We start from the raw sequence: 24,939 nt of genomic DNA on the forward strand, positions 1-24,939 counted from the left end.
TGTAAATTAAAATCTCCCATAATTATCGCCGTGCCTTTCTGACAAACTCCAATTATTTCCTCCTTTATGCTCCACCTTAACATGTGGTTACTGTTAAGGGGCCTGTACACAACTCCCACAAGTGACTACTTGCCTTTACCATTTCTCATCTCTATCCAAACCATTCCCACATCCTGGTTTCCTGAACTGTGCTCATCCCTTTCTATTGTGCTAATACCATCATTAATTAACAGAGCCACCCCTCCACCTTTTCTCGCTTCCTGTCCGTCCTTAATATCCTGCACCCTTCAGTATTCAGGATCGCAGGGCACTGGCACCAGTGCTGGGAAAAGTGGACCTGTACCACTGGGACGGTCTACACCCAAACCGTGCTAGGACCGGTGTTCTGGTGAGTCCTCCTATAGCCATGTCTCTGTAATGGCTATACAATCATAGTTATTTATTTCCCAGTGCGCTCTCAGTTTTGAATGCTACATGCATTCAGATACAGAGCTTTTAGTTTTAGCCTTTTATTCTTTTGATAACCTCTTGTTTAATCTGGTGATTTACTATTAGATTTGTACTCTCTATCCCTCTGAGTCCCCTTACCTGCCTCACTCACAGACACACTTTGTCCCTGACCACTGACCAAATCAGAAGACCCTGTCCTAAGAGGTGTGACTGCCTCCTGGTCTGAAGAATCCAGGTAACTTTCCCCCTTCCCTGATGTGCAGCAGTGTCTATAGTTTAGCCCAGCTCATTAAGTCTGAGTTGGAGCTGCTCAAACTTCAAACACTTATTGCAGACGTGTTTGCCCTGGATCAAACTGGTATCAAAAGGTATAATCTATTGCAATCTAGCAATCCAATATTATTGATGGGATAAATTAAAAATGTTGATGATACCTTGTTTCAGAAAACAAAATGCAACCAATGATGTTCGCTGGTGCTTTGTAAACTCAATAATGACAATTAATAAGTTTATACTCTGTGCAATGGTAAGCTTTATATCAAGTAGAAAATGCTTACAACAACCTCTTTAAAATGCAATATGCTATGCTTAGCTTTGAGACCAGATGCAATCTAATAATAAGAATCAAAGCAACACATTACTTTCATGTTGATCATAGGCAGAATTTATAGCCCAGCGGATGGGCGTGTGCCCGACCTGACTGAACGTGAAATGACACGTGATGACGTCAGTCAAGCATGCCGATGTCATCGCACGATAGTTAAAAGGCCTATTAAGGCCATTAAGTTGTCAACTGACTTTAGCTTTTCACTGCCCGTTCAGCCTAGTGGTTGGCGGGCAGGCGAAAAGGCCAAGGGGCCTTTGCATTTTTTTGGAAACCTCATCCATGGGCGAGATGAGGTTTCCAAAAGCAAATGCAAATAAAATAAAAACTTTATGGGCAGAATATTACACTCGGCATGCAGGCGCGCACCCAACACGCCCGAGCGTAAAATGACATGCGTTAACGTCGGGCGTGCGTCCCGACCCATTCGCGCACTCGCACGATATTTTGTTCGGCGGGTGCGCACCGGAGTTGGCTGCGTGCCTGCTGATAATTAAAAGGCCTATTAATGCCATTAACAATCTAATTAAATTCAAATATAGGCAAAAAGGCCATCCACGAGTGGGATGAGGTTTCCTAAAGCAAATAAACATGAAATAAAAACTTTATTTTGGAATTAAAAACATGTCCCATCTTGTGCGACAGAGTCACATGAGAGGACGTCTTTTGTTAAATTTTTACCGTCTTCATTAATATTTTTAAAAAGTGCTTCAATCTCCCTGAGGCGCTCTTTCTCGCGCATGTGTGAACAGCACGCTTGGCCTAGCTCTCCCTTGTCACCCCGCTCACTTAGGTAGAGCTCAGTGCTGCCACTCACGATCCACACAGGGCAGGCCTTAATTGGCCCACCCGCGTGAAATTGCGATGCGGAGCCGATTGCGGGCAGCGGTAGGCTTCCCAATCACCCCCGCCCGCCCCTGCCGAACACTCATGCCAAGGGCAAAATCCTGCCCTATGCTTTAATTAAAAACATGCCCCTGCTCACGTGACTCTGTCACATGAGGGGACATGTTTCATTACATTTTTCTGCTTTTTATTATTTTTAAAAATATCTCTTCATCTACCTGAGGCAGCTCCGTGCCTCAGGGAGATTATTCAGCGCGCTCTTGCGCACATACGCGAAGTTCGCGCTAGGCCTGCTCTCAGTGCCCTCCGGCCCCTTACCCCAGCCCGCACAGCGCTGAGCGCTGCCGCTTGTGTATTACACTGGGCGGGCATTAATCGGCCCACCAGCGTGAAATTGCGATACATTGTGGATCGCGGATGGTGGTCGGCTTCTGGACTGCCCCCGCCGATTGCACATGCCAAGGGCAAAATTCTGCCCCATGTTTTGAATTCATGTCATTGAACTTATCTTCCTCATTTGATGTGCCTTATACTGCAATCATTGCATTCTTTTCTGACAACCCTTTTAACATCAACAGCTACATCATCATCACCTTCAACATCAGAAGAAACCACATCAGCAACTGTAACCACATCTACAACCACTTTAGCCTCAACAAGTGAAACAACAGGTATTCACAATGCTGTCCACTTGTCAATGTTCAACCTTCACACTGATAAATCGTATTGTAATGAAATACAGTAGTCTTATGTTGACCACTGCAAGCAATATTTTTCAACGGTAAAGGTTATTTGTACTCTCATGATTCCATGCCTGTGAAGGGTGTTACACTTCTTTTGCCATAATATCAGTTTAGACATAATTATTGAGAACATAGGCAGAACTAGGATAAAAACAAAATACTCCGGATGCTGGAAATCTGAAATAAAAACAGAAAATGCTGGATAAACACAGCAGGTCTGACAACATCTGTGGAGAGAGAAACAGAGTTAATGTTTCAAGCCTGTTAACTCTGAAATGTGTTTCTCTCTCCACAGATGCTGTCAGAGTTTTTCCAGCATTTTCTGTTTTTATGATAGGCAGAACTAGCATGCTTTCTGATTCCTTGACAAATATCAATAAAAGAACAAAAAAAAATCACAAGAAATAGGAGCAGGAATGGACCGTATGGCCTATCGGATCTGGTCCAACATCCAGTGCAATCATGTATCTTGGGATTCAACTCTAGTTTCCCAACCACTCCCCATATCCCTTGATTCCTTTAGAGACCAAGCATTTGTCTATCCCCATCTTAAATATAGTCAACAATGGAGCATTTAGAGCCTTTAGTCTAATCAGGCACAAAAGATCTGAACTCAAGAGAGTGAGAGTGACTGCCCTTGACGTTGTAGCAACTTTTGACTGAATGTGGCATCAAGAAGCCCTAGCAAAACTGATGTCAATGGGAAGCAGAAGGAAAACTCTTCACTGTTTGGATTCATACCTAGCACAAAGGAAAATGGTTGTGATTGATGGAGACTGTCCCAGGCCCAGGACATTGGTGCAAGAGTTCCTCAGGGCAGTGACTTGGGCCCAACCATCTTTAGCTACTTCATCAATGACCTTCCTTAAGGTCTAACTGGGAATGTTCACTGATGATTGCACGATTTTCAGTACTATTCACAACTCCTTGGAGAGTGAAACACTCTGTGCCAATATGCAACAGACCTGGACAACATTCAGCTTGGGCTGATAAGTGGCAATAATATTCATGCCACACAAGTGCCAGCCAATGACCATCTCCAACAAGAGAGAATCTAACAATCACCCCTTGACATTCAATGATGTTCGCTAAACCCCCCAATAGCAACATTCTGTGGATTACCATTGACCAGATACTAAACTGGACCAACTGTATTAATACTGTGGCGCCAACAGCAGGTCAGAGGCTGGGTATGATGAGGTGACTAACTCATCTTCTCATTCCCCAAAGCATGTTCACCATATTCAAGGCAGGAGCCAGGAGTGTAATGGAATACTCTCCACTTGCTTAGATTAGTGTGACTCCAGCAACACTCAAAATGCTCGACACCATCCAAAACAAAGCAGCCTGCTTGATCAGCACCCAATCCACAAACTTAAGCATTCACTCCCTCCACCACTGGCACACAGTGGCAGCAGTGTGTATTATATATAAGATGCACTATATCAACTCACCAAGGTTTTTTCAACAGCACCTTCCAAGCCAGTGAACTCCACCACCTAGAAGGACAAGGGTTGCAGATGCATGGGAACACCGCCACCTGCAAGTTCCCCTCCAAGCCATACATGATCCTGACTTGGAACTATCGCACCATTCTCTCACTATTGAGGAATCAAAATTGTTGACTTCCCTTCCCAACAGCACTTTGGGTATATCTACACCGGCTGGACTGCAGCAGTTCAAGAAGGTCACTCACGACCAGCTTTTCAATTGCAACTAGGGATGGGCAATAAATGCTGGCCTTGCTAGTGATGCCCACATGAAATCTTTATTCTAATGAAAGAATAAAATATGCATAGGCCTCTGGGGTGGAGAAGTCCAAAGATTCTCAACGCTTTGAGTGAAGAAATTTCTTCTCATCTCAGCCTGAACTGACCGACCTCATCCTGAGACTGTGCCCATGTTCTAGATTCTCCAGCCAGGGAAAACAACCTCCCAGTTTCTACCCTGTCCATCCCCTTCAGAATCTTGTATATTTCAGTGAGATCACCTATTACTCTCCTAAACTCCAGTGTATTTAGGGCCAATTTACTCAGCCTCATCATATGATGACCCTCATATCCCAAAGACCAATCTAGTGAACTTTCGCTTTACTGCCTCCAATGCAAGCATATCCTTATTTAAATATGAAGACCAAAACAGCACACAATCCAGGTGTGGTCTCACCAAAGCCCTGTATAATTATAGCAAGACTTATTTATTCTTGTACTCCAATCCCCTTCCAATGAAGTCCAACATGCCATTTGTCTTCCTAATTGATTGCTGCACCTTGCAAAATTCTGTAGATTCTGGAATGATCCCAGCAGATTGAAAGTTAGCAAATGTGATACTGCTATTCAAGAAAGGAGAAAAAGAGAACACAAGGGAACTACAGGCTAGTTAGCCTGACATTCATCATTGGGAAAGCGCTGGAATTTATTATTAAGGAAGTCTTAACAATGCAGTTAGAAAATCATAGCATGATCAGATAAGGTCAACATGGTTTTATGAAAGGAAATCCTGTTTAACAAATTTATTTGAGTTTTTTTGAGGATGTAACTAATAGGGTAAATAAAGGGGAAGCAGTGGATGTAGTATACTTGGATTTCCAAAAGGCATTCAATAAGATTCCACAGTAGACAAGATAAATGCTCACAGAGTTTGGGTAACATATAAGTATGGAGAGGATTGGTGAATAGAGAGAAGGCGAAGAGTGGGCATAAATGGGACACTCTCAAGTAGGTAGGCTGAGTTCCTTGTACAAGCACACCCAAGTCTCTCTGAACATCAAAATTTACATGTTTCACACCTTTTAAAAATATTCTGCTTTTCTATTCTTATGATCAAGGTGAATAACCCCACAGTTCCCCACATTATACTTCATCTGCCATCTTGTTGCCTGCTCACTAAACCTGTCTATATCACTTTGCAGCCTCTTTGTGTCCTTCTCACAACTTACATTTCCACCTAGTTTTGTATCATCAGCAAACTTAGATACATTACTCTATGTCTTGTTGTCATCAATGTGGATTGTAAGTGGCTGACACCCCAGTACTGATCCTTATGGCACTTCACTATTCACAGCCTGCTTATTGGAGAGTGTCCCATTTATGCCCACTCTTCGTCTTCTGTCTGTTAACCAATCCTCTCCATACTAATGTATGACCCCAACTCCATGAGCATTTATCTTGTCCACTGATTCTGCCTATGATCAACATCCTACTGTTAATTTGCAGCCAGACCTGTTTTTGATATTTACCCAATCAACCTTAGCAACTTCTCCCCGCAAACCTATGTAATTGCCTTTGTTTACTTTAATTATTCTTCTTTATGAGTGCAGTGTGTCGCTTTCAAACTTAACATGGAATTCAATTGTATTATGATCACTAGTTCCCAGCAGATGTTTTACTTTGAGATTATTAATTAACCCTGCCTTTCTTTAAATTCGTTTGTGGGATGTGGGCATCGCTGGCTAGACCAACATTTGTTGCCCATCCCTACTTGCCCTTGAAAAGTTAGTGGTGAGCTGCCTTCTTGAAACACTGCAGTTCATGTGGTGTAAGTACATCCTTGGCGCTGTTAGGAAGGGAGTCCCAGAATTTTTATCCAGCGACAGTTCCAAGTCAGGATGGTGTGTGACTTGGAGGGTAACTTGCAGGTGGTGGTGTTCCCACACATCTGCTGCCCTTGCCCTTCTAGATGGTTCCCATGCTTCTGCTGTCCTTGCCCTTCTAGGTGGTAGAGGTTGCAGGTTTGCCTTATTACACGATACTGAATCTAAAATAGCTTTATTCTTTGCGTTGGTTCCAGAACACGTTTCTCCTGGAAACTGTCACAAAAACATTCTATCAAAATTTCCAGTTTCACACCCCTATCTCACAGAATGAGTTCAAACTCAAAAACACAGATGTGACTGTGCTTCTTGGACTTCCTAATTTCTCCTTCTACAGTCACATCTTCAATTCTAATTTGATGCACAAACAAAATGAATAATCTGACTAATCCAGCCACATTCTTATTTTCTCTAAGAGTGAATGTAACTAGACCAACAACAGACAACTTTGCCCAGAAGTTCAAAGTTTAAGGAACAATACTGTCTCATGTCACAATCACAGAAGCTTCTTCAGTGAGAAACTATAAGCATCTCATGCACTTCAGGTCCAAACTATCCGATTGCATAACTATTATTCTAGTGAAAGCTGCTGTAACCAAACTGCTTGAGTTAAACTCATTGATATTTTTAGTCAGATTGCACAATTTATGATGGTACCTAGAAAGTTTTGCCCTACTTTATTAACATTTCTGTGATGTCTTAGAATATGTGACACCTTCTCAAGCCTTAGAAGGAAGCACTTCAACAGAGGCAATTACAACTGTGATCACTTCTCCAGCAACAACTACACCAGCATCAACAGGTATAATCTATTGCAATCTAACAATCCAATATTGTGGACGGGATAAATTACAAATGTTGATAATACATTCTTTTGCATTGAATTCATCTAATGACCTTCTGAGCTGGTGCTTTGAAAAGTCAACAATTACATTAAACCAGCCACATTTTATACTCTCTGAAATCGTAAACTTTACAATAAATAAAACATCATGTAACAACCTATTTAAAATGCATTGTGCAGTGCTTAACTTTGAGATCAGAATGATTCTCATAATAATTATCAAACAGACACATTATTTTCATGTTGATCATGTTTTTAATTCATGTCATTAAACTTATTTTCCTCATTTGGTGAGCTATATGCTATATCAACAGAAGCTTTGCTTTCTATCACTGACAATTCTCTTAACATCAACAGCAACATCATCACCATCTTCAACACCAGAAGAAAGCACATCAACAGAACCATCTACAACTGTAACCACATCTTCAACCACTTCAGCCTCAACAAATGAAACAACAGGTATTCACAATGCTATCTGATTGTTAATGTTCAAGCTTCATGCTGATAAATCATACTTCAATGAAGAAACAGAAAATAATCTTAAATTGACCATTGTGAACGTTATGTTTCATTGTAAAGGTCTTTTGTGCTCTCGCAATTTCTTGTCTGTGATTAGCGTTACATTTCTTGCCAAAATATCAGTCTCGACATAAATATTAAGAACATCAGCAGGACTATCACGTTTTTGGATACTATGAAGAGCTATCATAATTTTCAAATTCATTTCCTGCCTCACAGAATGGGGTGAATTTTATGTTTCGAAATTGACACCGCTGTCTCCCTGTGCATGTGTAAAATCCAGTGTGGTAACCCAGCATCATCATGCTGGTCTCATATAATGCCAAAGCCAGGCCGGTGTCAAAATCAGCAGCCCTCCCATTTTAAAAACCTAAGTAACAAGCTATTAAGCTTGCTAATAGGGCAATCGACATGAATTTTACATTGCTCACACCATTTATTGGTGGCACATTTGAAGAACTTTCAGTGGGAGTCACGCCAGGCATTAGGATGTGTTGCAGATGCAGATATAAAGGCTCAAAGTGGGACTGTGGCTATATTCAGCAGAAGCCTTTGATGTTGTAGGTGGGAGAGTTTCATAACAGTTTCATAGGAGGAGAGGAGAAGAAGGAGGGGACCTGGCCAGGAACAGGTATGCCCTATGGTCCAGCAAGGTGTACAATCTGCTGCTGTAAAAGGGGTTGCAGAGAACAGACAGCGACATCAGGTAGGCAGAGGCACTACCCTGCCAACCGCGTCTACAGAGTGAGGATGATATACCCCTAGATGTCTGAACGACAGTGCCTTAGAAGGCTGTGTCTCTCAAGGGAGACAGTCACATCCTAGTGTGACATGCTACTTGAGGTGATTCTCTCCAATTGTGTTGGAGATGCTTGTGGTGTTAAAAGTAACTGTGGCCAGGGAGGTGAAGAAATACCTGGACACTTCATACATTTGTGTTGTCTGTTTTGGTCAGTGGTGAGGGACAGGAGGGTGGGACCATGAGTGAGACAGGTAATGGGACCGAGCAGATAGTAGTGGAGGAGCCTCAGACTTTGCAATTGTGCGGATGAAAGCAAGGTCTAGAGAGTGGATGAGCAGACTGGCCAAGGGATGGCGGTACAGGAAGCCATTCAAGTCGGTGGAGCAAAAACGACTGTAGTGATAATAGGGGACAGCATAGTCAGGGGGTTAGACGCTGTTCTCTGCAGACAAGAGTGAGAGTCCAGAAGGCTGTGGTGTCTGCCTGGTGCCAGGATTTGGGATATCTGCTTAGGACTGGAGAGGAACTTACAGTAGCAGGGTTCGACCCAGTCATCATGGTTCATGTAGGTACCAACGATATAGGTAGGGCTAGGAAAGCGGTTCTGCATAGAGAGTATGGGGAGCTAGGTACTAAAATAGCAAAATCTCAAAGGTAAAAATCTCTGGATTATTACCTGAGCCACATGCAAATTGGCATAGGGTAAACAAAATTGGAGAGATAAATGCGTGGCTCAAAGACTGGTGTGAGAGAAGTGGGTTCCAGTTCATGGGGCACTGGCACCAGTACTGGGGTAAATGGGGGATTTACCATTGGGATGGTTTACAGCTGAACTGTGCTGGGACCAGTGTTCTAGCAAGCTGCATAACCAGGGAAGTAGAGAGGGTTTTAAATTAAATAGTGGGGGCAAGGGATCAAATTTGGGAAGATGTGGTAAATCAAAGAGTGGAGACAAGGCAACAGAGAAAGGTATTAATAGGGGAAATCAGCAGATAAGACTACAGGTTGCAAAAATAATAAAGGACAAAACTAAAGGTTCTGCATCTGAGTGCACATAGCATTCAAAACAAAACAGATATACTGATAGCGCAAATAGATATAAAAAAAGTATGATCTGATAGCCATTACAGAGACATGGCTACAGAATAACATAGACTGGGACCTGAATATTGAAGGGTACGTGACATTTAGGAAGGACAGGAAGCTAGGAAAAGGTGGAGGGGTGGCTCTGTTAATTAATGATAATATTAGCATAATAGAGAGGGACAGCTAAGTTCAGGAAATCAGGATGTAGAAGTGGTTTGGATAGAGATGAGAAATGATAAAGGAAAGAAAATCACTTATGGGTGATTTCTAGTTCTCACCGGGGCTCCTGGCCTGCCCGCCAACCTTAAGGTTGGACGGGCAGGTCCACTAATTACTTTAATTGATCTGTCAATGGCCTCAATTGGCCATTGACAGGTTGGTAGGTGTGCAGCAGATTTTGCTGTGCACCCACCTTCCTGAAAATTTAAATGGGGCGCGGTGATGTTGGGAGTTCCACCCAACGTCACTACTTGTCATTTTGCACGTTGGCGAGTGGGCCCCGCCCCCTCTCGCCGATGGTAAAATCCAGCCCATAAAGTCAGATAGTAAGAGTTTCTAGAGGCATTTAAAAAAGAAGAGGAAACAAAGTGAGCATTGGTCCTATAGAAAGTGAATCTGGAGAATTAATAATTGAAAATAAGGAGGAGGCAGATGAATTGAACAGGTATTTTGCATTAATCTTCACTATAGAGGATACAAGTAACACCCAGAAATAGCTGTAAATCAGGAAATAGAAGAGGAGAGAGGAACTCAAGAAAATTACAATCGCCAGGGAAGTGGTACTGAGCAAATTGTTGGAGCTACAGGCTGACAAGTTCCCGGGTCCTGATGGACTTCATCTTAGGGTCTTAAAAGAAGTGGCTAGTGAGGCATTTGATGCATTGGTTTTAATTTTCCAAAATTCCCTAGATTTGGATAGGTTTCATTGGATTGGAAAATAGTGAATGTAACTCCATTACCCAAAGAGGGAGGGACATAGAAAGCAGGAAATTACAGGCCAGTTAGCATACCATCTGTCTTAGGGAAAATCGTAGAAGCTATCATTAAAGACATAAGCAGGGCACTTAGATAAATTCAAGGTAATCAGGCAGAGTCAACATGGTGTGAGAGGGAAATCGTGTTTAACCAATTTATTGGAACTCTGTGAAGATGTAACATGTGCTGTGGATAAAGAGAAACTAGTGGATGCACTGTACATAGATTTCTAGAAGGCAAATAATAAGATGTCAGATCAAAGGTTATTGTGGAAAATAAAACCAAATGGGCCTGAATCTTGCGTTCCAACGTTGGCGTGTGCCCAACCCAAATGCGTGTAAAATTGCGCGAAATAATGTTGGGCGTGCGTCCCAATGTCATTGTGCTCGCGCACAACATTATGGCTGGCGGGAGCATGCGGGAGTCAGAAGCGCGCCCGCTGGTAATTAAATGGGCAATTAAGCTCATTAAGCAGGTAATTGTCAGCGATTTTATGCGGCCCGTCCACCTTTAAGGTTGGCGGATGGGCCAAACAGCCAGGCAGCCTTCACATTTTCACCACAAACTACATCCAGGGCAGGATGAAATGTCCAGGGTTAAATACAATAAAAGAAGGTGTTTGATGGATGATCTGCTATGTAGTCAGCTGCCAGGTGCTTGCATTTACAGTATTGCCACAGTTTGCAGCAGCTTATTGAGTTCATTTCATTTTAAAATTACTGCAGCTCCCTGAGGCAGTTCCACAGCAGCCTCCAGTCTTCAGGGAACCCGAGCCCACACTCTCCCTTCTCTCGGCACCCACGCTCTTCCTGCACCCCCCCATCGGCAACACTGAGCCTTTCTCAGTACGCTATTCACACTGGCTGCCCGTTAATTGGCCAGCCAGCGTGAAATTGTGGTCAGGGGCTAATTGCAGGTGGAACCACATTTTGCATCCGCTTCTGGGCCCGCCGATCGCACACGCCCAACGTACACAGGCCATGGTGTAGGGGGAACATATTGTCATGGATAGAAGCTTGGCTAGCTAACAAGAAACAGAGACTATGCATAAATGGGTCATTTTCTGGTTGGCAAGACGTAACAAGTGGTGTGCCACAGGGATCAGTGCTGAGGCATCAACCTGATACAATTCATATAAATTACTTGGATAACGGAACCAAAGGAATAGTTGCTAAATTTACTGATTACACAAAGATAGGTAAGAAAGTAAGTTGTGAAGAGGACATAAGGAGGCTACAAAGGGATGTGGATAGGTTAAATGAGTGGGCAAAGATCTGGCAAATGGAGTATAATGTGGGAAAATGTAAAATTGTCCATTTTGGCAGGAAGAATAAAAAAAGAAGCATATGATCTAAATGTTGAGAGATTGCAGAGCTCTGAGATGTAAAGAGATCTGGGTGTCCTAGTGCATGAGTTGCAAAAGGTTAATAGGCAGGTACAGCAAGAAATTAGGAAAACTAATAGAATGTTATTGTTTATTGCAAGGGGAATTGAATACAAAAATAGGGAGGTTATGCTTCAACTATACAGGGTTGGTGAGACCACTTCTGGAGTACTGTGTACAGTTTTGGTCTCCTTATTTAAGGAAGGATGTGAATGTGTCAGAAGTAGTTCAGGGAAGATTTACCAGATTAATACTTGGAAAGGGCAGTTGTCTACTGAGGAAAAGTTGGGCAGGTTAGGCTTGTATCCGCTGGAGTTTAGAAGAGTAAGAGCAGACTTGATTGAAACATATAAGAACCTGAGGGGTTTTGACAGGGTGGATACAGAAAGGATATTTCCCCTTGTGCGAGAATCTAGAACTAGTGGTCACTGTTTAAAAATATGGGATCGCCCATTAAATACAGCGATGAGGAGAAATTTTTTCTCTCAGAGGGTCGTGAGTCTTTGGGACTCTTCCTCAAAAGGTGCTTGAAGCAGAGTCTTCAGAGAGGTAGATAGACTCTTGATAAGTAATGGGGTGAAAGGTTATCGGAAGTAGGCAGGAATGTGGGGTTGAAGCTAGAGTCAGATCACCCAACGTCTTATTGAGTGGTGGAGCCGGCTCCAGGGGCCGAGGGCCTACTCCTGCTCCTAATTTGTATGTTTGTATGTCCTGCTCCTCAGAGGTTAACATTGGTCCTTTTTGGGAAACAAATAATGAGAATGAAGGGCACCATCGTCATTTGAGGAGACATCAGAGAGATACGTTTCCTAAAAACACACACGAGACATTGGGAGATGTTGACCAAGATTTGGACCTTAGACTTTGCAAAATTGAGACACAGATTCCTCTCCAAATTCGGCGAGCTTCTAAAGTCAAAGCCCAGCAATGCTACCTCACTGCCACCTACCCCAGTTCCCCAGTAACCCCCCTGCCCCTGACCTTCAGCACTGTGTTCAGGAGAGAGCTATGTGCCCTTACCCTTGGAATCTCACCACCCCGGTGCCTTCCTGCACCTTGCCTCACCCAATCATGATACTTCACCAATTCACTGCCAGTTCCTGCACTTCCTCCTCTAGAGGGGTGAAAATAGCCATGCTGGCTTGACCATCTCTGGTTGTGGCCCTCTCTCAGGAATTATGTGCCCTCTTCTGCAGATAAAGAAGGACATTGTGATGAATATGCTGTGCTAAAATCATGTTTTCAAATGTGTGGCCAACATGTCCTTTATCAGTGGTCAACAATTCTCAATGTTCCTCGCTAACTAACAGGTGGTGCAGTTCAAAAGCTCCCCTCTGCCAGAATCCCCCAGCACCATGCAGAGTACGTGGCATTCTTCTTAATGCCACCTTGTGCATTTGACCAAGACGCTAGGCAATCCTACATTTGACACACATCACATCCTTACATCCTTCCATAAATGCCCATTTCTGCAATAGTTAGTCTGATGGCAGATCATCAGAGGTCATTCAGTCTCTTATGGCACTGCAGCCAAGTCCTTGCGACGACCCCTATCTGCTGACCTGCTCTGCAACCTCCATCCAGGTTGCTTCGGTCAGGTTGGGAATTCCTCTTCCCATCAGCAGGCATGAGGATCTCCTCCCATTCACTCCCAGGACTCACAGGGAGCCATCATCAAACTGTGGGGCCGACCTTGGTCTGGGCCTCTCAACAACTTCTGCCTCTGCCATATGGTGGCCTTACAGCCTTTATGGAGAGACATAGATAGTTCAAGGATGGGACCATAAATCTGAGTCTCTTTCTGAACACTTGGTATTCAGAAGGTAAATGGGTAGGTGCACTCAAATGTTCTTTCCTTCCTGTCAAGGGACCTGAGTGAGACAGTGCTGGCACAATAGTCACCAAAATTTAAAATAAGTTCTTACCTGCTGCTGCTCTAATAGTTCAAAGGATTTAACACTCTTTTGGGTCAAAAATTCAGTCTGAAAACCACTAATTATGGTGCTGTTGCCACCAACCCATACCAGGGTGCCTTTAAATGGATGGCCGTGACCAACCTCTGGTTCATGTCATGCCCCCTCACTCCATGGAGCCTTGGCTCACTGTCCATTCTTCTCATAGGTTGTTGGCTGGCTTCCCGCTGGGTGAGGCTGGAGTTGACAAACCACACGCTTCTGGGTCAGACTCCCAATAACTGCCGAGAAGCAGAAAATTCACCCCAAAGTGTTCAAACTCAGAAAAACAGATGTGATTATGCTTCTTGACACAACATGTGCAACCACTTCCTGGGTCCAAATTTGATGCACAAACTAAATCAGTAAACCACTGATCCAGCATATTCTTATTTTCTCTAACAATGGATATAGCAGACAATTTTGACCAGGAGCTCAAAATTTAATGAACATTGATATCTCATGTCACCATCATGGAAGCTCCTTCAGTGGGAAACTATAAGCACTTCACTTCAAATCCAAGTTATTCAATCGCATAATCGTTATTCCAGTGAACACTGCTGTAACCAAAATATTTGAGTACAACTCATTCAGTGGGATTTTCCAGTCCTACCAGTAATGGGCATTGGCGTGGGTGGGATGGGAAAATCTTTCTTTGCTGCCCGCTATGACGCCCGCCACTGGCAGACTCGGAACATCCTGGCCATTGTCATTTTTAGTCAATTTGCCCAACTTACTGTGCCGAGAAGAGTCTTGCCCTGTTTTATTGACATTTCTATGATTCTATCTCAGAATATGTGATGTCATCTCGAAGCCCAGAAGGAAGCACTTCAACAGAAGCAATTACAACTGTGAGCCCTTTCTCAGCAACACCAACATCAACAGGTATAACCTATTGCAATCTAACAACCCAATATTATGGAAAGGATATATTACAAATGTTGATGATACGTTATTTCATAAAACAAAATGCAACCATTGATCGTCCGAGTTGCTGCTTTGAAAAGTCAAAAATGACATTAAACCAGCCTCTGTGATGGTTTTTTTTACATTAAATGAAACAGCTTGTAACATCCTATTTAAAATGTACTGTGTAGAGTTTAACTCTGGGATCAAGAGCAGTTTCACACTAAGTATCAAACCAATACACTATTTTCATGTTCATAATGTTTCTCGTTCATGTCATTGAATATAACTTCATCATTTGATGAGCTTTATACTGCAAATAACAGGAACATGACAACTCACTCACAACTCTTTTAACATTATCTTCACCTTCAACAGCAGAGCCATCTAGATTTGTAATCACGTCTTTAACCACAGTCTAGTAACCCAACATCATAGAAGAGAAACAATACTAATGTTGGCAATACTTCCTTTGATAAAACTAAGTGCTGCTATTGAGAGCTGCTGCTTTGAAAAGTCAATAATATCATTAAATCAGTCCCTCTGACTTCTATAATGACATCCACTGTAACCTTTTAGAAAAATACTTCTCAAAGAGCATACTTGCAATTTAACTTTGAGATCATGACATACTTATAAGTATCAAACCAACACACCATTTTCATGTTGATCATGTTTCTAAATCATTTCATTAAGCTTACCTTCCTCATTTGATCTGTTTTATTCCACAATCAGAAGGATCATTCCTTTCTTTCATTGACATTTCTCTTCACATCAACAACTGCATGAACATAATCTGCAATATAAAAACAAACTTCAGTAACAGAACAATCTACAACTGTAACCACTTCTTCAGTCAATTTCACCTCAAAATTTGAAACAACAGATTTTCACAATACCATCAAATTGCCAATGTTCAACCTTCATCCTGGGAAATTATATTTCAGTTGAGGTGCAGACAATAGTCTTAATTTGGCCATTGTAAATAAAAATCAATAGCATAAAAGCCTTTTATGCCTTTACAGTTCAATTTCTGTAAATAACTTCACATTTCTTCTGCCATAACTCCAGTTGCGCCATCACCAATAAGCACATCAACAGAAACAACATCTTTGCAGAAGGGATAGGGAGAGGCAATAGAGATTTGATGTGGCAGTTCTAAAGGGTGTGTGGAGACAGAAATTACCTGGGAGTTCATTTGTGTCCATGGATCTCTGAAGGTTATAGGACATATTGAGGGAATGGAAAGCCAAAGGATATGGAATCTTGGGTTTCATAAATAAAGGTATTGAGTACAAAAGCAAGGAACTTATGCTGAATCTTTAGGAAGTTCTGATTATACCGCAACTAGTGCATTAGGTCTATTTGTTCTCATCGCACTTTAGGAAGGATGTGAGGGTCCTTGAGTGGATGCAGAAGAGATTTGCTGGAATAGTTCAGGAATGAGGGGTTTTAGCACAAGGTTGGGTTGGAGAAGCTACGGTTGTTCTATTTAGAGCAAAAGAGATTGAGGGGAGATTTGATAGAGGTGTACAAGATTATGACAGGTTTAGATCAGGTAGACAAAGAAAAACTGTTCCCGTTAGCTGATGGCACAAGGACTAGGTGGCACAGGTTTGAGGTTTTGCACAAGACGTGGGGATGGGGGAAAATTTTTTTTACACAGAAAGTGAGAATGAACTGCAACTCACGTCTCATGAGGGTGGTGGAAGCAGAGATGATGAATGATTTCAAAAGGAAATTGGGTGGGCACTTGAAGGAAAAAATCTAGCAGGGCTACAGGGATACAGCTGGGGAATGGGGCTGAATGGATTGCTGTACAGAGAGACAGCATAGGTTTGATGGGCTGAATGGCCTCCTTCTTTGCCATAATGACTCTTTGATTGTATGACTGAAGTTAATTAAAGTTTTAATCTCAGTTTCCTAGCTCATCATAACATGCATTCAAGGTCAGAAATCACATAAGTGTTACTGCAGTTACAGTTACTTTGTGGCTCCAAATTTGATACCTAAGCAAAATCAGTAAAATACAAATCTGACCATGTCATTATTCTTGCTAATTTTGGACTTTACTGGTCTTAAAAAAATCTCTGACAAGAAGCTGAAAGTTCAATGAATATTGATATCTTGTGTCAAAAGTGATGGAGGCTCATTTAGTTCTTTTTCAAGCATCTCATCCACTTCACTATTGCATAATCATTATTCTCACAAACATTACTGTAATCAAATTACTTGAGTTCAGCACATTAATTTTGTTGGTCAGGTTGCTCAATTTATGATGGTATCTATTAGATCTTTGCCCTGTTTTACTGACATTTCTATACATATTAGAAGCTGCAACATCATCTGGAATGTCAGAAGGAAGTACTTCAACAGAGGCAGCTTCGACTCTGATCTCTTCCACAGCAACAACATCTCCAGCATCAACGGGTATAATTTATTTCAATCTCGTAATCACTTATCATTAAAGAGAAAGATTATTGATTTGATAATATTTCTTAACAATTGCATTGTGCATGAAGAATTCCATGCTTTCCCATCCAGTTCTACCAAAACTAATTTATATTTTAGTTATTACATTAATTCCTGTGTAAGCAGTTTTGTGCACTCTCACCTATCAATAATCAACCAAGAGCATCCCTCGCCAAGAGTGGCTTGGTAAATCCATCCCTCACCAAGCTGCAGGAGTCCTAAAGTACTGGCCATCATTCAGTCCTTTTGGAGACCAAGTGCACTCTGGTGCACTGAGGACACCTTCCACTGTGTTACGTGATGTGTGACACTATCCTGGTGCTTTGTGATTTCATCTGCTTTCGCTCTGACATTCTCGTTGGATAGTGATGATGGATTAAGAATAGTTAGCAGCATGCAAAAGTTACAACTAGTCATAAGTTCGGCTTCTTTCCGGTCAGGGAGCATGGGAAGAATCAATATGTGTGAAGTAGGATATAAATATAATGTTCAAATGCTTTCCCTTCCGACACACTAGCTTTCATACTGTCCCTGATCACCCTCCACCATTAGATTGCGGGCTGTATCACGATGTCAGATGGTGATTAATTCCATAGCTTGCTAGGAACTCCATGAACAGACTGGAAACAAACTGTGGTCCATTGTCTGTAGTAATAGTCCACGGCAGACCCCGTTTTGTAAACAACTTGTCAAGAATGTAATGACCAAAGTGGTGGTTATGGATTTTGCTGTAGTGATTTCTGGCCATTTATTATATAAATCATGAGCAACAAACAAAAAATGTTGATTCCATGGGGCTACTTGCATTTCTCCAAAAATCTCAATTTGGAGTTGTTGCCATAGATTTGTTGCCATGGGATTGGCTATAGAGGTGCAGGATACAGTTTAACAGATTTTTCACTAAGTGGATTTTTCACTACGCAGAATCTAACAAAAACTTCTATGCCACAATCTATTGCTGGTGACCAGAAGACTTCACGGGATCATTGCTTCATCTTAACAACACATTTATGGGCAACATGCAATAAACGTCACTGTAGCTCTTCTGGGATAACTGCTCAAGTTCCGTGTGCAAAACAGTTGTCATCAAACAATGCAAGTTCATTGCGTATTCTGTAGCATGGGACCAGTTCTTAGTACTTTCTGCAGCACCCTGTCTGCCACCAATTTGGCTGCAACTCCCCACGCATAACAAGAAAGTGCTTGAGTCCATTGTAAAGGATGTGATAACAAGACACATAGGAAATATCAACAAGATTAGACAAAGTCAGCATGGACTTATGAAAGGGAAATCACATTGGACAAGTCTACTGGAGTTTTTTGAGGACGTAACTGGTAGAATAGATAAGGGAGAACCAGTGGATGTGGTGTATTTAGATTTTCAGAAAGCTTTTCATAAAGTCCCGCATAAGAGATTAGTGTGCAAAATTAAAGCACATGGGATTGGGGGTAATATGTTGGCATTGATTGAGAATTGGTTAACAGACAGGAAACAGAGTGGGAATAAATGGGTCTTTTTTGGAGTGGCAAGCTATGACTAATAGGGTACCGTAGAGATTAGTGCTTGGGTCCCAGATATTCACAATATATTTCAATGATTTTGATGAGGTAACCCAATGTAGTATTTCCAAGTTTGCTGATGACATAAAACTAGGTAGGAATGTGAGTGATGAGGAGGATGTTAAGAGGCTTCAAGGCAATTTAGATAAGTTGAGTGAGTGGGCAAATACATGGCAAATGCAGTATAATGTGGATAAGTGTGAAGTTATCATTTTCGGTAGGAAAACAGAATGGCAGAGTATTATTTAAATGGTGATGGATTGGGAAATGTTGATATACAAAGGGACCTGGTGTCCTTGTACACCAATCACTGAAAGCAACCATACAGGTACAGCAAGCAGTTAGGAAGGCAAATGGTGTGTTGGCCTTCATTGCAAGAGGATTTGAATGCAGGAGCAAGGATGTCTTACTGCAGCTGTACAGGGCCTTGGTGAGACCACACCTGAAGAATTGTGTGCAGTTTTGGTCTCCTTACCTAAGAAAGGATATACTTACCATTGAGGGAGTGCAGCGAAGATTCACCAGACTGATTCCTGGTATGGCGGGGTTGTCGTATGATAGATTGGGTTGACTAGGCCTGTATTCACTGGAGTTTAGAAGAATGAGAGGGGATCTCATTGAAACATATAAAATCCTGACAGGGCGGAACAGACTGGATGCAGCGATGATGTTTCCTCTGGCTGGAGGGTCTAGAACAAGGGGCCACAGTCTCAGGATACTGGGTAGGCAATTTAGGACTGAGATGAGAGATTTCTTCACTCAGAGGGTGGCGAACCTATGAAATTCCTGACCACTTAATGCTGCGGAGGCCAAGTCATTGAATATACTTAAGAAGGAAATAGATTTCTAGATTCCAAAGGCATCAAGGGGAATGGGGAGAGAGCGGGAGTATGGCATTGAGATAGGGGATCAACCATGATCATATTGAATGGCGGAGCAGGCTCAAAGGGCCAAATGGCCTACTTCTGCTCCTATTTTCTATGTTTCTGTGTTTCTATTAAGATTCACAATCACATGTGAAATCATCATGATCACATAAACTTCAATTTTGCAAGTTGCTTTGCTATTGCTAATGCCGTCTGCAATAATAGCACAGTTAACCATGCCAGTCACTCGATTCCGTGAATCTGCGAGATACTTGACCTCAAAACTGAACAGATGAAGATAATCTGACCATCTGTCGATGCATAGAGATGCCCAGATCCTGAAGCGGCTAACAATGTAGTCAGTGCTTGACGATTGGTGCGGAGAGTGAACTTTCTACCGTAGAGATACATATGTTCACAAGCATACATACAGGCTAGCACTTCCCGCTCTCCATTAAGACCATAAGACAGAGGAGCAGAAGTAGGCCATTCGACCCATCGAGTCTGCTCCGCCATTCAATGAGATCGTAGCTGATCTGATAATCCTCAACTCCACTTTCCTGCCTTTTCCCCATAACCCTTGATTCCCTTACTAATTAAAATTCTGTCTATCTCAGCCTTGAATATACTTAATGACTCAGCTTCTACAGCCCTCTGCAGTAAAGAATTCCACAGATTGACTGCCCTCTGAGAGAAAAAATTCCTTCTTATCTCTGTTGTAAATGGGCACCCATTTACTCTGAGATTATGCCCTCTGGTCCTAGACTCTCCCACAAAGGGAAACAGCCTCTCAGCATCTACCTTGTCAAGCCCCCTAAGAATCTTATTTGTTTCAATAAGGTCACCTCTCATTCTTCTAAGCTCCAATAAGTACAGGCCCAACCTACTCAACTCTCTTCATAAGAAAATCCCTCCATCTCCAGGAGCAACCTAGTGAACCTTCTCTGGACTGTCTCCAATGCCAGTATATCTTTTCTTAGATAAGGGGACCAAAACTGTTCACAGCATTCTAGGTGTGGTCTAACTAGCGCCTTGTATAGTTTTAGCAAGACTTCCCTATTTTTATACTCCATTCCCTTTGAAATAAAGGCCGAAATTCCATTTGCCTTTCTTATTACCTATTTAACTTGTATGTTAGCTTTTTAGGATTCATTCACAGGACCCCCAGATCCCTTTGTGCTGCACCTTTCTTCAGTCTTTCTCCATTTAAATAAAATTCAGCTCCTCTATTCATCCTGCCAAAGTTCATAACCTCGCACTTTCCCACATTATATTCCATCTGCCTCGTTTTTGCCCATTCACTTAACCTGTCTATATCCCTCTATAGACTCCTTGGCGTGGAATTTTCCGGCCCCGTCTAGGGCCAGCCCCACCATGGGCGAGGCGATGCCCCAGCCAGAAGTCCGTTGACTTGTGGCGGGACTGGAAGCTCGCAGCAGAGGGTGGGTGTGGAAAATCCCGACGTTTGTGTTATGCTCACCACTTGCTTTCCCACCTATTTTTGTGTCATCCACAAACTTGGTGATAGTACATTCATTTCCTTCATCCAAGTCATTAATATATATTGTAAATAATTGTGGCTCCAGCACTGATCCCTGTGGCACTCCACTAGTTACAGGTTGCCATCCTGAAAATGCTCCCCGTATCCCAACTCTCTGTCCTTTGTTGGTTAGCCAGTCCTCTATCCATGCTAATATACTACCCTCAACACCATGGGCTCTTATCTTATTAAGTAGCTTTATGCTTATCGAACGCCTTTTGGAAATCCAAATATATTACATCTACTGGTTCCCCTTTATCTATCCTGCTTGTTACCTCCTTAAAGAATTCTAATAAATTTGTCAGGCACGATTTCCCTTTCATGAAGCCATGCTGATTCTGCTTGATTAGATCATGCATTTCTAAATGTCTGCTACTACATCCTTTATAATAGACTCCAACATTTTCCCAATGACAGATGTTAAGCTAACTGGCCTACCTGTTTTTTGTCTCCCTCCCTTTTTGAATAAGGGTATTACATTGGCAGTTTTCCAATCCTCTGGGACTTCTCCAGAATCTAAGGATTCTTTGGAGATTACTTCCAGTGTATCCACTATCTCTGCAGCTATTTCCTTTAATATCCTAGGATGCAACTCATCAGATCCAGGTGACTTATCGGCCTTTAGTCCCATTAGTTTCCCTAGTACTTTTTCTCTAGTGATAGTTATTGTATTTACTTCTGCCCCACTTTTGCCGCATAATTATTTAGTATTTTTGGTATGCTATTAGTGTAGAGTTTGTGTGCTCAGTTTCTGACAACAGGTGTGATGTCTAGGCAATTGGTTGTTTTCTTCCTTCACCGCACTTTGAGAGTACAGCTCCTAGCACATTTCTTGACGCAACTGTTGTGACATTGGTTTCCACATGTGGATTGAAATGTGCAAGGACTGGCAGAGATGCTATTTTCATCTTTAATGTGTCAAATGCTGTTTGCTGTGTGATTGTCCATTTCCATTATGCATTTTTGTACAGTAGCTCCCAAAGAGACTTCATGGACTCTGCGTACTGTTGCGATCTCAGTAGAGACCAGTAACATTTTTTTTTAAAAGGAAATACAAAGTCCTAGTTATTTACTAACAAAATGAAGCCACAAGATTTGTGACTTAAAAGAGAAGCATTTTAACTTCATAAAAGTCAACAAAGCAAACATTAATACTATCTGTCCTATACTCTAACATCCAGAATTGACATGAGTTAAACATGAATTAACAAGCAGATTATGGTTGAATATAAACTATATTTCATGTTAGTAAGTATTTTGACTTCAACTGACTATTTTCAGGATAGGCAGGGAATTCACATTAAGTGGTTCCAAGTTATTCAGAAATCAGAATATACTTGCAGATGTCTTCCTCCAGAGTATTATGAAGTCATGGACACTCTTCATTTCAACAGTGATGCTAATATGTCTTGGAGCAGACATTTTACATTGCGGATATTGAATCATATCCTCCCCAACATGAACATGAAGATAGCAAAGACAAAGGGAGCTGAGAGATTTTCTGATAGTATGCAGTAATTAATGTAAAATAGTCAGGCACATCACTAAGTAAAATAGACTTTATGATTCTTATTACAGAATCCTATACCTGCCAGACGTTTCTTCTTCCTTAGTTCTTTGCCTGAAGGCAGACCCTTGGTGATTATTTGTTGAACCAAGGTAAAGAGCTGGGACTTCTTGCTGTGGGTGGGCTACAGATGCAGGCCTTGAGTCTATCTCAGACAGAATGGAGATCGAGCCCTGTGCTCTTGGCATTAATATGGTCCACATGCTAGTTGTCTAGCCAACTGAGCCTACCGCACCCCCACCCCCCACATAATGATTGCTACCTTTATCGATTTTCTCAAGCTTTGATTGTATCAGCAAACACTTTGCTTTGTTTAACTGTAAATGTCTTAATATTAACGATTACTACAACATCATCTTTAATATCAAAGTAAAACAATCTGCGGCTGTCAACAATGGATTTACAATGATCAAGCAGGAGCAACTCCATGGCATTTTCCATTCAATATGTTGGATCGGCTATAGATTATACAACTTGGGCAAACCTTTAATGACACAGCTGTTAAACTCCTTGCTGCTTAAAATTGTCCTATATGACTCCTTTATCAGTTACGTTCAAGTTGATTTTCATTGCAATTGTGTGAGTACCTGTTAGAAGTTTGCTTCTATCTGAATTAATTTCAAATTGAAATCAGCCTTAGAAATCAACATGGACTAGAACTTCACCTAATACATGACAGAAATAAAAACACAGAATACTAATTCACCACACTCTCTTATTCCCTCTGATAACTTTTATGACTCTGTTTAAAGAATGTTCTTAATCTTTTCTATACAGTTATGCAGAATATGACTACTTCCAGAGCAACAAGCTCTACATCATTTTCTCAACAATTTAGTACTCCAGCATTTGAAACATCTACCATTGACTCCACTATTGTCATTACTACACATTCTCTACCTACCAGCACAACAACGATGATTACCACAGCAACATGCCCTGAATTTACTGAACAAGGTATTGTAGCATTTACTTCTCATATTTATGATTCCTGAGCATTTTAATTATTCGCCCCTTTGTGATTTTATGACAGAAGAATGTAAGTAAGAGACAATCAACTCTGCAATGTTCCTTTTACCCCCAAAGTATAAGCTGAGATTTCAAATGTTCCTCATTGAAAACCAACAAACAAGTCCTAGCTCTTCCCAGTTTTGGTGAAATACCAGGAATCGATAAGGCTGTTGTAACCCAACTATCCAGTACCAAAGCTAAAAACAAATGTCCTGGTATATCCCTAGCACCCCAACTGGGACCAAACCAGAGCTCTTTATAAATCTACCACTACTCATTGGAACCTGTACTTTATCTTCTGACCATTCACCCAAAAATCTTGGGGTAGAAATTTGGGCAACAGTACAAAACAGGCACCATCGCATCAGCTTTCTGTTATCAGTTCTATTGAAGTCATCAAAGCTGAGTATAATTGGCAATTTATGTCCTGCTCATGTTGCACAACCCAAGATAACCTTCTAATCCATTATCTTTCTGATGGCTTCAATGTGGAATCTACCCTAAATCTCTCTTCTGCACAGTCTAAAATTATTAATACGATGAAATCTGACAACACTCTTTCAGCAGAGACCTGCATTCACAGACAGTGTAAATGAGGGAATCAAATCTCTAGGGGATAATTTTAATCTCACCACTACCTCATTTTTCAGCATGAATGATGAAACAGTGATACAAAAATGCTTTTTTTCATAAATCTTGCCTATTTTGAAAAGGCCTTTAATTAGGCAGCCAATGTTCCCACCTGAAACAGATGGGAGGCTCATTAAAATATTTGATTTGGGATTTTATAAGGTATTTAGGATTCCAGTGCAATGTAGGTCTTCACTAGACAGAGCACATACTGTGCATGATTTGCTCAGTGGGACTGGAAATAAAATGTCAACCAATGATCCTTAAAATGACCAATGGAAGCTATTTAGAAAATAGTTGTGGTTGGTTGCTTCTTTTCATTATTTTTGTGGACCAGAAGAGGCAAGAGTGTATCTCCTAGACCCCATCTTGTCTGTTGCCAGCCTGTCTGCAGAGTCGCTGCTTCCTCCACCCCAAGGTGTTCTTGTCAGCTCAGCTCTGTTGAGGAATCACCAGGTTTCCCTTTGCACCCTCACCTCCTAAGTTATATGTCCGTGCTCCTCTTATGTTTCCAGCTGGATAGCTGGGTTGCGACAGGCATTTAACTATAACCAGGCTCAAAATTGATCAATACTTCCAGCAATAATGGACAAGTGGTGTGATTGCTTAGTACCCGCCTAAATCAAGAATGACCCCATAATATTTTA

At 41.7% G+C, this 24,939-nt stretch overlaps 1 protein-coding gene across 1 annotated transcript in view; it reads left to right on the top strand.

Moving 5' to 3' along the window:
- Positions 1-24,939, top strand: part of LOC144694267 (uncharacterized) — a 134,866-nt gene that overhangs the window by 8,718 nt on the left and 101,209 nt on the right. The window contains exons 7-11 of the mRNA XM_078564609.1: positions 2,479-2,571; positions 6,939-7,037; positions 7,437-7,541; positions 14,533-14,625; positions 23,429-23,608. Coding sequence (XP_078420735.1) covers positions 2,479-2,571; positions 6,939-7,037; positions 7,437-7,541; positions 14,533-14,625; positions 23,429-23,608 — 570 coding nt within the window. The remainder of the gene's footprint in view (positions 1-2,478; positions 2,572-6,938; positions 7,038-7,436; positions 7,542-14,532; positions 14,626-23,428; positions 23,609-24,939) is intronic.

Source organism: Cetorhinus maximus, chromosome 19 (genome assembly GCF_964194155.1).
Source record: "Cetorhinus maximus chromosome 19, sCetMax3.hap1.1, whole genome shotgun sequence".
Lineage (NCBI taxonomy): Eukaryota > Metazoa > Chordata > Chondrichthyes > Lamniformes > Cetorhinidae > Cetorhinus > Cetorhinus maximus.